At 40.0% G+C, this 14,927-nt stretch overlaps 1 protein-coding gene across 4 annotated transcripts in view; it reads left to right on the forward strand.

Moving 5' to 3' along the window:
- The window catches only part of LOC102238203 (disco-interacting protein 2 homolog B-A-like), a 42,115-nt gene that overhangs the window by 5,915 nt on the left and 21,273 nt on the right, over positions 1-14,927 (forward strand). For all 4 annotated transcript variants that reach the window (XM_023353533.1, XM_023353535.1, XM_014469077.2 and 1 more), the window contains exons 2-5: positions 8,186-8,257; positions 9,100-9,252; positions 13,768-13,893; positions 14,007-14,348. In XM_023353533.1, the coding sequence (XP_023209301.1) occupies positions 8,186-8,257; positions 9,100-9,252; positions 13,768-13,893; positions 14,007-14,348 (693 nt within the window). The remainder of the gene's footprint in view (positions 1-8,185; positions 8,258-9,099; positions 9,253-13,767; positions 13,894-14,006; positions 14,349-14,927) is intronic.

Genomic DNA, 14,927 nt, shown 5'->3' on the forward strand with positions numbered 1-14,927 from the left:
TTAATTTCTTGTTGGTTTTTTTACCTCCTTTGTGAGTCGTCTTTGGGAAGGTTCATCATGTTTTCTTTGTGTAGTTCATGACCCTCACTGTAGTTCACTGAAGTCTCACAACTGTAGAAATTGTTGTGAGACGATACGATAAGTATCAGATACGTTTTTTCTTAGTTGATGATTTGCTAGTTGATGCCAGACAGGAAGTAGGCTCTATTGGAGTGACTTTATAGAACTTGCAAAAAACCAACCCTGGATTTGGCAAAAAAAAAAAAAAAAAAAAAATCATCATAATTTGAAAACTGCCTTCTGTACTTATTAAGAGTATATGGTTCTTCTATACTGGAAACTTTTAAATGTGATTAAAAAACAAATGCATAAAGAAGCCTTCGTGGAGCAAATACTTTTTCGCAGCGCTGTTGATGCTTTAAGCCAAGTGGAAACTCACTCCAGTGCCGGTGATCCATGCCATCTGCACTGTCCAACTCCACATATGTGCGTGGTGCTATAAATGTGTCCCGTAAACAAACAGTTTGGCACGCTTTGCAGCTCCTTGAGCAGTTTTTCTCGGTTTCATAATTCAATCATCTCCTCAGCTCTCGCTGTCAAGGATCAATAATGTCTGGTGGATTTCTGGAGACCATCTATCTCTTGTCTCCGCGCATGTCAGCAGCCTGTTCTATACAGTGGGAGAGGGAGAGAATTGAGAGATTATAGTCCTGCCTGCATCTCTCAATCTAGGTCACAGAACATCAGGGGGCAACAAGCCTAGCTCATTTAGCCTGTGAGTCACATTAGGCTGAAACTGCTGCTGGGGATCTCTGCCTCTCACACACCCACCAACAATAACTGCTTCCTGTCAGGTTTTCTTTTTACCCCCCGCTGATGTGTTGCATGAGCTCGTCTCTTTATAACAAAAAGTTATATGATCAGGCTGTTGGTTTAGAGTCCGAAACCCACCATGCGTTAGTCAGCTCTTTGACCTGTCTGATAATCTTGATCTTGCAGGAAATATTTTAAATTTAATCCACACAGATCTAGTTGAAATTAGATTAGTTTTCTGGAAAGGAAGTTACTTGAAGGTTATTGAGACCAGTCAGCACTAGAAGTGAGAATGCGTGGAAAGATCTTTGCCTTTAGTCTGAGGTTTCCTAAAGGCTACCAACTAGACGAACACAATACGTCCAAGTTACAATCGTCCCTGTGACTGAAATGTGTGTTGCAGTGAATATGTGGCAGACTTAATATATTTTAGTTTCCATTAATACACCTAGGGTTGCACTGTTTGCCAAATAAGATCTTTAAAACGTCTGACCTGCTGATTTCCTAAGGGTTTTCGCTTTTACTCTTTCACTTTTAGACAGTTCAGTTGTACCGATTTCGATACTGATTCTTTTAAAATTTTTGTCTGAAATGTCGCTAACTACATGATTCCCTGCTGGCGAAAGACAACACAAACAATCTCCCCATATTTGCTGTAAAATATCTTGAGAATCCCCAAGACTTTTAGGGAAATATTCTGATTCGACTGAAGTGGAACCTGTTGGAAGGTGTGCCATCCCGTTACATCCGGCATAAAACTAACACAATAAAAACAGCATCATGCCAATAATCTAACATCAGAGTGCTACTGTGACAACCTGGGATTTAGGAGGAGGATGAGTTGATGTAACCAATGAAACCATCGGTTCTCTAGCATAAAGGAGAATATCAAGCCATCAGTTTTTGACCTGAAATTTAAGGGCCCTCGAATTATGCAGCAAGAGAACAATCCAAAGCACACCAGAAAATCCACCAGAAAAAAATTTGTTCTGGAATGGCCTGAAGTCTGGGCTTAAGTACAAATGACTGTGGTGTGACCTTAAACAAACCTTACAATGTGGCTGCATTAATACCAATTTGTGATGAAGAGGAAGTCATAATCCCTCTGCAGCAATGTTGAAGACTGATGGAAAATAGTTTTTTGACCAAACATTTTACATTTGAAATATAATGTTATCGTGATAAAGGAACAGTCAAACATTCGTTGTAATGCCACTTACTAAAAACGTGAGGTGGTCAAAAATATAATCAGAAGTCCTGCAAGAATAAAATCATTTATGCTTATGTTTTTAAAGTAGATTATTTATGGAAGGAAAAATCTGAAGATATCGTCTTCCTTTCATAAAACCCATCGAATAACACTGACTGTGTGTGCATACAGAGTGAGTTGCACTACTTTTAGATGGATTTGTTTTTTGCGTGTGCAAACTCCATTGACAGGTCCCGGGAAAAAACAGATTTCAGTCGTTAAGTGTTTCAGAGCAACAGCCCTCTGGTTTTCTGCCTTCCAGCCTGGACTCGACCAAACATGATGAAAGAAAAAGTTCTGGCACTGATCATGTCACCGTAAAACATAATAGCTTCCTTTTTTTAATATTAAGCCTTTAATTCGGCCGGGAACACAGACAAACACTGTTAAAAATGAAGCTCTGTTCTGAAACGACTGAATAATTTAGAGGAGACTCTGGTGCACACCTTCACAGAGAGCTGCCCAGTCAGCTGGGGAGCTGAATCCTGAATCATCTTGCTTTCATGTTCTCAGGGAGCCTCACATGGGCTTTAAACTGTTGTACCTTTTAGGCTGCTTTTTACACTGTCCCATTATCATTATTACAACTCTATGATTCATTATTTGGCTTTGGCTGGTAAAAATGGCAAAAGCTAAAAGAAATAATTCAAGGTTGTTGGTGGTTATGGCATAGAGAGCGGTAAGTGGTTCATAGGTCAGTGTGTGTTCACTCAATTATTTAATAGAAGGACTCAACCTGTAATGCAGACCAGTGAGTGCTCTGTCATTTAATCTAGGTTCCTTCTTGTGTACATGCTACTTTCTCCTTTATGATAAACCGGCCTGTAAATCCTGTTTCTGTATGGGATGCAACTGTGATGCACTCATAGACTGATTCATTTTACTTCCATGAGAGAACATAGAAAGCAGCAGGACTGTGGATTACTACTGGAAATGCAGCAGGTGTCAGTTTTGGCATCATTTTAAGACTTCTGACTAAGTTGTGCCCTTTCCATAAACAATTCCAGATTAAAATAACCATATGCTGCAGCCAAAAAACTGCACCAAGCTGTAAAAGCTGTTACACATGAAACGTGAGAACTGTTTTCTTCAGACAGTCAGACAATACATTGAGGAGATTCTCATCCAGCCATAAACTCAGGATAGATGTGACTATTTGGATGGCATACCCTGAGATTATAACCTGTTCAAGTAAAACTGTTGGCAAAAACTAAACCAAACTGAACTGTAGTTGTAGATACTTCAAGTAATTATGTTTATATTGTGTTTTTGCTCTTCTCTTTGCAAAGTAAAACAGATATACCAATCTGATATTAGTTGATTAATATGTCAAGCTGTTTTCTCAAGTAGCTAGCCTGTTATCTACTGCTGTAGATAATCAATCAGTGGTGCTTGTCCACCACTGATTGTCATCCAGGGCATGTTACTATGGAATATCATCTTTGTTGCCTTGAAATTGAGCTGTTAGCATGTTATGACTGTCATGAAAGCGTCATACAACAGTCGTCTGTCAAAAGCTTATTCAGATTTGTCAAAAAAACTTCCTGCCCACAGCATCACCATCCACAATGACTCTTTTGAAGATACTTGGATGACAATATTTTATTTTCCCTTGGGACAAATAAAATATTTTTGAATTGAAATATTGAGTAACAGTCTATGTAGCAGCAGATGCCAGTAAATGCTAAAGTGTGCATCAGATATGTCGGTCCCTGCTTCTTCCTGCTTTTTTATCACAAAGAGAAAACTTTGCATCCACCAAGCAGGACGGGGACATCAAATACTTACCTGCACTTATTTGCCTTTTATCTTTGTGACCCTTGATTTTACTGCTTCTGGGCCTCTCGGGATTGTGTGTGTGTGTGTGTGTGTTGATGTCATCAGTCCCATCAGGGATGAGTTTAATGAATGTGTGGAGGAAAACATGATTCTCTTTGTTGCCCATGTTGGCCACACCCAGCTTCCTATTCCACAGGAGGAAAATGATTGGAGACCGTTTTCACCCTGCTGGACTTGTAATACTAGTTTTGGTCTGAACCGACAGAAGTACAGATGTGTCTTCTTTCAGTAATATAATCCACTGTGACAGAATATACACAGAGGTCTCATTATACGTGAGATAATTGTGTTTTCTTTTGGTGTGTCTTTGCAGCTCCAACCTTCTAAAACAGGAAAAAAAATGCATGTTGAAATTACTAACAGCTTTACAAATGTCTCTTCAAATATAACCTGTCGGGAGCAATCTTATCAAAGAGAACAGCTGTGTGATCTGTGGAAAACATTTTATTGCAAGAAACTATTTTGTGTGCTTATAGTGGAAGAAAATGGTTGCAGGGTTTAATTTGAGTTCGCTCACAGCTTCTTTGAGTAGCTGCATAAGCCTAATTGTCAGTCACACAGCGTATTAGTGTTGACATACTTGTGGTCTTGTACCAACATGCACAAGTTCACGAGCACAGGCGCAAGAAAGAGCAAGAGAACCCTCTGAACTACTCCACATTGCAATCATACACTAGCATACAGGCAATGTAAAAAAAAAAAAAACATTTATGTGCTGCCAGTAAATAAGAAATATGGCGATAAATACGGTTTCTCTGATTTCCTCTTTATAGGTATATATTTGAGTAAAATGAACATTGTTCTTTTATTCTATGAACTACTGACAACATGTCTCCAAAATTCCAAGCAAAAATTTATTATTTATTTGCAGAAAATGAGAAATGGTCAAAATAACAAAAAAGATGCATCGCTTTCAGACCTCAAATAATGCAAAAAAACAAGTTCATATTAATTTTGAAAAAACAATACTAATGTTTTAACTCAGGAAGAGTTTAGACATCACTATTTGGTGGAAGAACCAGGAGGTTTTCAATGGGGTTCAGTGCAGTGGACCCTTCAGTTTTTCCAGAGCTGTATATTGTGTTATGTAAAAAATTAACTGCATGCTCATAACGGCCCCTACAAGACCTCATAATACTCATAGTTATTGCTCGAATCATCAGGATTGTCCTAAATATTACAGTGAATCTGCAGGAAAATGGTTTTGAGCAGTGAAGAACCCATTTCATTTAAATTGTTCTGATTTAAAACCCAAACATTGTTGCCGTTTAAACGGTAAATGGACTGCACTTGGATAGTGCTTTATCAAGTCCAAGGACTCCGCAATGACAAAGTGACTGAGACAGATGGGTTGGGGGTTAATGGGCAGCCCCCCTGTTACAGGACAAACCTCTTCCACCTGAGCCACTGCTGCCCCTTAAAAACATGCAGAGTAATTACCATATTCTTGATACTCATGCAGGATATGTGTGTCCGGTTACTGGTGCCTGTTCGTGATGAGTTGGATTAGGTAAGAACAAAAACGAAGCCTCTGGGAGGTCTCAGATGTTTATTCTGCAGATAAAACCGCGCCAGCTCTTTGGACCTCAGGACCCTCGCTTTGCTGAATAAACAACAATCCTGTTGAAACTTACCGACTTGAATTCAAACAACAAAGGCAGGAGGGGCACGGTGCCAGCTCCTATCACTGGCTCTTGATGGTGGAGTCGGCACACAGCATCTCAAAGATTGGACCAGACTTTATAGATTTAAAGTCATATTCTATATAGTTTGTTTGATTTTTAACAAATAAGTGTTGACATAAATTTAGGTTGTTTTCTTGCGAGGCCAATTGAGTGTAATGTGATGGGGGTGGGAAGCAGAGAGAGAGAGAAAGAAAGAGAATGAAGATGTGCAGCCAATTACTATTCAGCCTGAGAGGCCGTGGGGCAGAAGGAGAGCGAGCAGCCGAGCTGCAGCTCAAATATTCCCGACAACAGAAAGTTGGAGAGCGTTCGGGCCGGAGAGGATGGACGACTTTGATGTTTTGCATCGTTCTTGCTGTCCAACCAGGACGAGCTGCGGCTGTCTCGTGCAAAGGTCGAATGAAATCATTTGATCTCGGCGTCCGGCGCTGGGACAGACATGACTGAGTCGGTGTGCGAAAGTGTGGTAACAAGTGAGGCCCTTTTCTCCCCTTATGGTGCAGCTGTGGTTTGACCCCTGGTAACCTGCCAATTGGGAGCATACAAGTACTGGTTCATATTTGTGTTTGTGTGATGCACATTTTGCAAATGCAAATATTTAAGATGGTGATTATTATCCACCAGTTTCTCCAATTTCCCCTCCCCCCAACATATCCGGTGATGGTTAATAGTTTAACTCTCTCGTCTCTAACTGCTGGAAAATGATCCAGATGGAGGAGCGATTACTTTGGGTTTCAGTTAATGCACGCTGACCCCTCCCCCATCCCAGTCTCCATCTCTTCCTCTCTCTCTGTGTTTCGGCAGAGAAATTGCCTGTTCACATAAGCTAAAAATAAATCATGTGACTGAGCGCAGCCAACTGTACTGTTCATGCATTACTTATGGAAGTGTTTGCCTTTCTTCCATATTTCTTCCTCAAAAAAAGAAGCTCCCCTGCCTCTCAGTTGGTATTTTTGTCGGAGCGAGCTCCCGGGCGATGTCCTTACAAACATGAGCTTTCTTGCTTATTCCCACTGTCTGTGGTTTTTCTGCTGCCATGTGCCAAATATTTAAGCAAGGCCATCTTATCTGCGTCGATAAACCACTGAGATAAAGCCACAGAGCTCGTAAATAACACAAATCTTTCAAAAACAAACATCTGACCCCGGTAACCTGACCTCAGTTTTTACTTTCCAGCATGTAAAATTACTTGAGCAAAATATACAAAAATAAATAAAAGTGCTGATTTTACTCACAACAGTAAGACCAGTTGAATTTTGCACATGTATTATTAATGTGTCAATAATCCATCAATATTTTCCCAGAAGTGTCATTGTGATCATTGCTCTTAGACGACCTTCCGTGTTTATGTTTTTCGCAGTTTTAACTTATCAGCCTCAGAGCTCTTCCAGATGCATGTAGCTGCCTTGCTCCATGCATTTCTTCCAGCACCAGAACCTCCAGAACCAAACTGGAGTCTCTGACCTGGATTCATCCTTTCCAGCTGCTGTCCCAAAAGATCCGGGACTCAGAAACGTCATACATTACACAAACATTTTATGCAAAAGATGCTTTTTTAGACTCAATTGTCTCAAAAAAGGTGAAAATAGTAAGTGATGAATTTGGATTCAGTGTTTTTCAGGAACCTTTATCGTCACTGCTAGCTCCGTGTCTAATGAAAACACTAATGATTAGCACTGAATGCTAATCAAAATATGACTAGCTGATTAAAACAATCATGTTGTACACAAAGTGATGCAGCATGCCTGTTTATCTCTGTAAGGTGCAGAAAACTTTTTAATTGGTCCAAGTTTTAATAATTGTTGAGCAAAGCTCAACGTTTCAGAAACCAAGTTTAGAATTTGTTAACAGAAAGTTAACAGGTTTCACCTTATTGAAACTAGGATTATATTCAGTTCACCCAGGAACAAATAGGAATGGGTGATCCATCCCTGATGGTTTTTTCTGGAAAAGTGGGGATAGGCTCCACAGATTGATTTCTTGTACATGTGAAAATCTGAATCGGCTTTACCCACATGAAAGATTAGCATCGAGTCTGCACGGCCCCAGTCACGGCTTTGCTTGCCTGCTTCCTGGTTAAGGTTAAAGTCAGGACAATGAATTAGTATCGGCCCACCTCTGTCTGCTCACTTTCTCCTTATTGCCACCATTTCCTGTTCTGTGCTCTCGTCATCTTCTTTTCATCTTCCACCTTCTCATCTGCTGTCGTCACTTCTCTCTGAGTCTCTGAATCACCCTGTCCCCAGCCCACGCTTCCGTCTCCGTCCACATTTAGTCCTGTTTTGTTTTTCCCTTCATTGAGGCTCATCCTTGACGCCCGCAGCCATCTCTAGAGATTAATGCAACACTGTGCGCACCCATCTGTTTTCACCCTCCTGCCTACTGGTTTCCAACGTGGGTATTTTTCCCTGTCGCTCTGTCCTTTCTTGATCACAGATGGCTTCTTTCGAAATCAGAAGGAGTCACTGTTAATTTATGCAATCATTGGCGAATGTTGATAACTTTGTCTTTTATTTTGTGAGGCGCAATCGATGGATAAGTTGCTGTTTGTGTGTTCTTCTGCAAATTTAAATCTGAGTAACATTTTTGTTTCACTCAGGTGACATCACTCAGAAGGGCTACGAGAAGAAGAGGACTAAACTCCTGGCTCCCTACATAATCCAAACTCCAGGTAAGATCAGATTGCCTCTTAGTTTCTGAGAACACACACAGACTCTACTGGATATCTGGACCCCTTACCTTATTGCTAAGGTCTCTACTACAGAGAAAACCATCTCAGCCTGTTGGGTTGGGTGGTTTTACTGTCCTGGCTGTCCTGCATTTGTCCAGATGTTTTCCTGAAGCCATATAATGCACTCCCCCCCCAAACAGATGTACTTCCTGAAAATTAAATGCATTTTAATCAAATCAAGAGGCTGATGTACCATAAGATACAAACATCAAATTTCTGAGTAAGCCTTTTATTTATTTGAGCAGCCTCTAAATATTTGTGCTTATAAGAATGATCAGAAAGCCCATTTTCTTATGACTTCCAAGTAGAAAAGTGTTGGATTATACAACTAGAGAAGCTCCAATCTATATCCAAATTCCCCAGTTTCCCTTTTAAATTGCCTCATTGCTCTGCACACTGCTACTGAAGGTAGGAAACTGACCTTTCTTGCCTGAGTGACAACCTCCACACTGAACTTTTATTATTAGTGCCACTTATTGACACTTTAGGTTTAGTATGTCCAGAAATTGTATCGAATGAGGCCAGCGGGCTGAAAACGAACCCATTTCTGAGGGCTTCTCTAGTTATAACTGGACTGTTTTGAAGCTATTTTGTCCAAAAGGTGAGCTCACAGAGTCTGGAACTTCCTCTGTGGATTATCAAGTTAAAGTAATGACCTTTTGTTGTCTCAGATCTACCAGTATTGAAACACAAAAGTTCTGCTCACATGAAAAACTACAGATGTTCTTGTTTATATGGGATATTTTTCACACTAAAAGAGGTTTGTTGTTTTTGTTTGACAGTGGCGCCCCCTCAGAATGATGCACAGCCCCCTGCTCCCAGTTCGTCCAGCCACGCCCCTGCTCCGGCCCCCGCCAACTCATCCCGGTACCGTGAACGCCGCTCTCGCCGGACGCATCGTAACGGAGGAACCAGGGATGACCGCTACAGATCAGGTCAGGAAACAGTCCCACTGATATTTAACTTGCTTCTCAAACTTTAAGCACCTTTGATGAGCCTCCATCAGCCGGTCTTGATGAGTGAGCCGGTGTTTAAAATCACACTCTGGGCCGTCTCAAAGGGACCAATTAAACAGGAGTTAATTAGAAGCGTGTTTGTTTATGGGAGTGTGAGAAGATTAGAGAAACCGTCAGCAGTGGAGGGCTGCAGCTGGGGAACCCCTTTGTGAGGGCCCCCACTCTCAGTAATATGATGTCACTGGTTGGATGTGTGTGACGGTACTTAGTGAAAAGCCAACACTGATCTTGATGGGGAAACCTGATGGTGGAGAGTCTGAGCAGTTGAGGTAAAAGGTCACCGAAACAACATGGAGAATACTGCTAGTGTTCATTTGGACATCCTGCGTACCGTCTCCTTCTGCTCTGCTCTTGTGGGAATCACAATAACACTCCAGCAGGCTCGCTAAGAAGCCATATGAACCAGAGCCTGACTGTTATACCGAGTTACTGAGGAAACAAACGTTTAAAAACAACTCAGGAAAACAGAGGGAGAAATCAGAGCTAAATCAAAAATTCAAGAGTGACTCAGATAGGACCAACTCTAAATGTGCCGATCCAACATTTCACATGCATCAAGAGTTGTTTTGAAAAAAATTACATTTGTCTGTGAAAATCTGGTCCTTAAAATACCTTAGATCCGTGTCAGCCTGCATTAGTAACCTGTGCTAGTGAGCCACATTTGTCTAGTACTGTAGTCCCACAAAATCGTTACAAGAGCTCCACCCTTTTTTTTTCTTTCAGAAATTTAACTTAACTTCGTCTTTGTTATTAGTTTGTGTCATTTTTTTAAATCAAAAAGACCTGCTGTTTTTCAAAGCCTCAACATGTTTTTTTTCTGCATCCATACATGCAAGCCTTCCACATTCTATTTTTAGATCATCTGCTCCACAGTTTCCCACTCAGGGGACCACAGTTTGCACTTTAGCTTCAAATGTGACAACAATGCACTGCCTGTTCAAATTATAATAAGAAAAGTAATTCAACTGTTTTTTTCATCAGGAAATGATCCCAGTTTTTGTTTCCTCAATATTCACACATTTGACTGCAGCTTTTGGGCTTCTTTATTTATGAACAGTGAATAATTCAACGGTGGTTCCAATTCCTTATTTAAGTATTTTATTGAGCCACATCCAGGGAAGCCCAAGTGCAAGACCTGCTGCTGACTGATAAGGGAGGGGAGCTGGAAGAGAGAAGAATAAGAAAACAGCACAAACCTGTGGAGTCATCTGAAATGTCAGCAGCAGTGGATCTATACAGAGTCACTGGAGGGAAACAAGATGCAGCAAGAGTCACTGTGACAGCCAACTCACTTCTGCTCAATGTGCATTTCATTTAAATCAATAACACTTTACAACACAGGTGTCAAACTCCAGTCCTCGAGGGCCGCTGTCCTACAGCTTTTAGATGTGCCACAGGTACAAAACACTGGAGTGAAATGGCTTAATTACCTCCTCCTTGTGTAGATCAGTTCTCCCAGCCTTGCTAACGACCTAATTATTCTATTCAGGTGTGGTGCAGCAGAGGCACATCTAAAAGTTGGAGGACTGCGGCCCTCGAGGACTGGAGTTTGACACCCCTGCTTTACAATATATATTTTAAAACTGTGTTAAAATGTTTCAGTGACAGAGTTATGCTATCTTTTAGTACTGATAAAAAAGTGAACTTGGTAATGGTTGGATGTTAATGACTAATATTTTACTATTTGTACTAGTTTTTACAGATTAGCAGTTGCAATTAGTAACGCTCCAATAAAGATTTTCTTCTCCAATACTGATTGGAGTCATAAAAACCAGGAATTTACTAACACAAAGTCCTAATGAGATGCTTTGCAGCTTTAAAATGTGATAAAATGACCCACATTTCATGAGTATTACATGGTTAACATCAGAAATCAGAATAGTGTCCCACTTAGCTCAGTTATTTTGATGACGCTGCAGTCTCTCCTGTCTGTTTTTTGAACAGTCCACTTTCTCCCTTGAAAAAGATGTTTTTAATCTCAATTTGATCTTTCTGCTTAAATCAGGGGAAAAAATGTAGCTCCAACACAGGATTAGCTGGTTTAAGTAAGAACTACAATGACCAGTAGCGTCACCTAAACGCTGCTAAACATTTTTACTACTGAAACTGTTTTGTGTTCAGAAGTTACATCAGAACCAACAAATAAAGATAACCTTTATTATCTACTAGCTGCTTCTGCTGCCAGTGTTTTTTGTGTGTGTGGAGTTTTGCTAAAGTACAATGCTAATGTTAGCAGGTTTAATCTGTGTTTTGATATCTCCTTGATGAATTGACTTGTGACATATTTCAAAACTTACACACTTAAATGTTACAATGCTTCATAAACGAAGAATTTTGCTTTGCAGGTTATAAAATTCAGTAAGTAATTTTTCAACTGCTCTATATGCTTAGATGGCGGATTGGCACATAAATACTTGTAATTTTGACACAGGAAGAGTTATGCAACTTAAAAAATGCAACTGTCAGGTAAATAACTTAAATAAATAAACAACTTCAGTCAAAGCAGTCCAGTTTGAGATTTTCTGTCACTGCTGCACAATTCATCAAAATTGATTTGTCATAGCAATGTCAGCATGTACATTATTGCCGTTTCATAGAATTGCTCAGATCAAAATATTTAATAGACTACAATACTTGTATATTTGGCCTGATAAAAAGATTTGACTATCTTTTATTCTGACCCTGATACAGATTTTACTGATTAATGTCTTAAAACTTAAGACTAATGGTGCTTATATTGTGATAAATGGATGGAAAAGAATTAGAAGTGAGGATATGTGGATTAATTGGAGTTGATGTCATCATTCTAGTATTCAAAATTATATCCAGTGTCATGTATACAACCATATTTCTGTGCAGAATTTTTAAAGTTTTATGTATTCATAATAATCAGACATAAAAAGGACTGTGAGAAAAATTTTATCCAGTAATGTTCCATCAAGAAGTAACGACTTCTGCATATGCCGCTGTGACACGCACCGCAAACAAAGCAGAACTTTTGTGTACATCCACTTTAATATGTTGAAATTTTACTTCTCTATAGAAGTTGTGCAGTTCAGTTCAGATAGGTCATTTTTGTTTAGTTTAATCAAGACTTTGAACCCAAACAACCTGAACAACAGAAAACTTTGATATAAAACATAACTTTATAAGCTGTAAAGCCTGGCCTTCATCAGACATTTCAGCACTTAAGCAACTTGACTCCTGCTTGGCTAACAGTAAACACACTGTTTATCTTCCTACACTTCAATAGGTATGGCCTATAAACATTATTACCAATTCCACATTATTACTCTTATTATTAAGCTTCAAGTGTAAATGAAAGATCGAGCCTCAAACTTGTAAAAAATAAAACAAAGTTAAGGCAAAGAATTCCCTGTTTTGTTTCACTACTTTCATTTAATGTGCTACATATGTACCATATCAGGCTTGTATTGTACCACTGGATTCAGCTGCCAGTGTAGCTTGGACCTGTAGTTAAACACATGCCCAGCCTCTAAACGCCACACTGTGTCTGTGAAACTCCATCATCCTTCAGGACACCTTTGAGGAGTCACCCTCTCCTGATGCTGAAAAAAAGCACATTATGAAGAAGGATAATTTAACCCACAGTAATCTGTTCATCAGAGTGCCATTTACGTAATTATAGTCCCCATTGCTGCTGTGCAGTGGGCTGCTCTTGATTTATTTTTATCTCTCGATGTTCAAACAATTTCACTGAAGTAATAAATGTGTTTTCTCTCAGTGCATAATTCTCTTGCACATGTTGTGTTGCATGGTCTGAGCGTGCTCCCGGTCACGTGGTGCCATTTAATGCGCCTGTGGGTGTCATCGAGTGAACAGCATCTCTGTGTTTATTGCTGTGTGCATTTTTTCTGTGTAGGCTTGCGAGTGGGCTAATACACTATTTTATTCTCTCCTCGTGGCTTCATTCTTTGTCGAGAAAACATTTTCATCACTTCTTCCTCGGATTATAGCGGTGTCTTGGCAAAAAAAAAAGCTAAAATGTTCTCGCTAAGAAACACTGAAACATCCATCCGTCCAACCAACCATTGAAATGGTCTTGAATCTTTATCTCCAATATGTGTTGATAATAAAGTAATCCTTCTCATCAAGTCTAGATAGATTTAATCTTGTAAGATTATTGAATTGAGTTTGCTTGCGAGATCTAACTAGAAAAAGAAAATCTTCTATGTGCCAATGAGAAAAGTTTTTTCCTGTGTTCACACCTTATGAATCTAGAACTTCCAGAGCTTTTTAGCAAGTTGGCCTGCAAAGGCCGCGGGCTTTTGATAGCAAAATCTTAAACTTTAGGTCCATTTAAGCTGATTTTTTTTCTTCTTTTCTTTTGGTTTTCTTGTTGTCTGGTTGGTTTTGCGTCAGAACTAGAGTATGTCGGACTCAAGGTGTGTACTTTTTCCTCTGCCTATGCAGATATCCATACAGAGGCTGTCCAAGCTGCACTGGCTAAAAACAAAGAGGAAAAAATGGCGCTTCCAATGCCAACCAAGCGGCGCTCCACTTATGTGCAGTCCCCCATTGAAACCCGGACCCCACCAGGTAATGCCCAGAAGAAGTCTTTTATCTCTCTTTCAATGCAGCTGTAAATTTAGACATCAACGTATTAAACTAAACATTATGCCATGTTTTTTTTTTTTTTTTGTCTTTCACAGATTCCTCATCAGGGTCTGAAGATGAGACATCTGCACGCAGACAGTCTTCAGCGGTCGCTCCTCAGCCTCAAGTCCATCCCAACCTGCAGAGCTCGGACTACTGGATGAACCGCTCCGCCCAGGGCTCCTCCACCTCATCCTCCGCGTCCTCCACGATGTCGCACGGTGAGGCCAAACCTCAGGCGCAGAGCCAGCCTCAGCCTCAGTACAAGCCGCAGTACCAGCCGCTGTATCAGCCTCACCATCAACCCCAGCAGCAACCTCAGCAACAACCTCACCGCCAGCCTCAGGAGCAGAGCCGCACTGCAGCCGTGACGGACATGCTGGCTCACAGTCGCATTGGTGAGGAAGAGTTTGATGAAATATTCATGAACACAAGTTGCTCTCGTAGTCAAAGTTTGCTAAGGACCCTAAAAAGTCCAATAAAAGAATATTCACCATGTGTTCATTCTACTATCTGGTTAATTATTTTGTAGATCAATGCCCCTTTTTGCTTTTTGTCACTATAATGTTTATTGTACATACACTTGCTGGTGAATATTTAAAAAAGGAGAAACCCCCCCCCAAATATTCACCATGTTGGATATTTTGTAACATATGAACAGAGCTACAACCCTTTACAAATTTGTCAGGTACGTTGAGATTTTCCACAATTTGTCACCTTAAAACCACCAACTTCAATATGTTTTTTTTTGTAAGATTTCATGCGATCATGAATTTATGAAATAGTTCTCTGAGCATTATAACTTGCCAAATGAAGAATCCGTTAATAATTAATAGAAAGTAGAAAAATCATTTATTCTGCACAGAGTGAAGGCTAATATCCATAGATCCATGTTCTGTACACTAGGAACTAGAGAATGTTGCGTTGAAGTCATTACAGTAAAGTCTTGTTTTTTTGAATAAAAAAAGGAATACCCC

The sequence above is a fragment of the Xiphophorus maculatus genome, chromosome 20 (genome assembly GCF_002775205.1).
Source record: "Xiphophorus maculatus strain JP 163 A chromosome 20, X_maculatus-5.0-male, whole genome shotgun sequence".
Classification (NCBI taxonomy): Eukaryota; Metazoa; Chordata; class Actinopteri; order Cyprinodontiformes; family Poeciliidae; genus Xiphophorus; species Xiphophorus maculatus.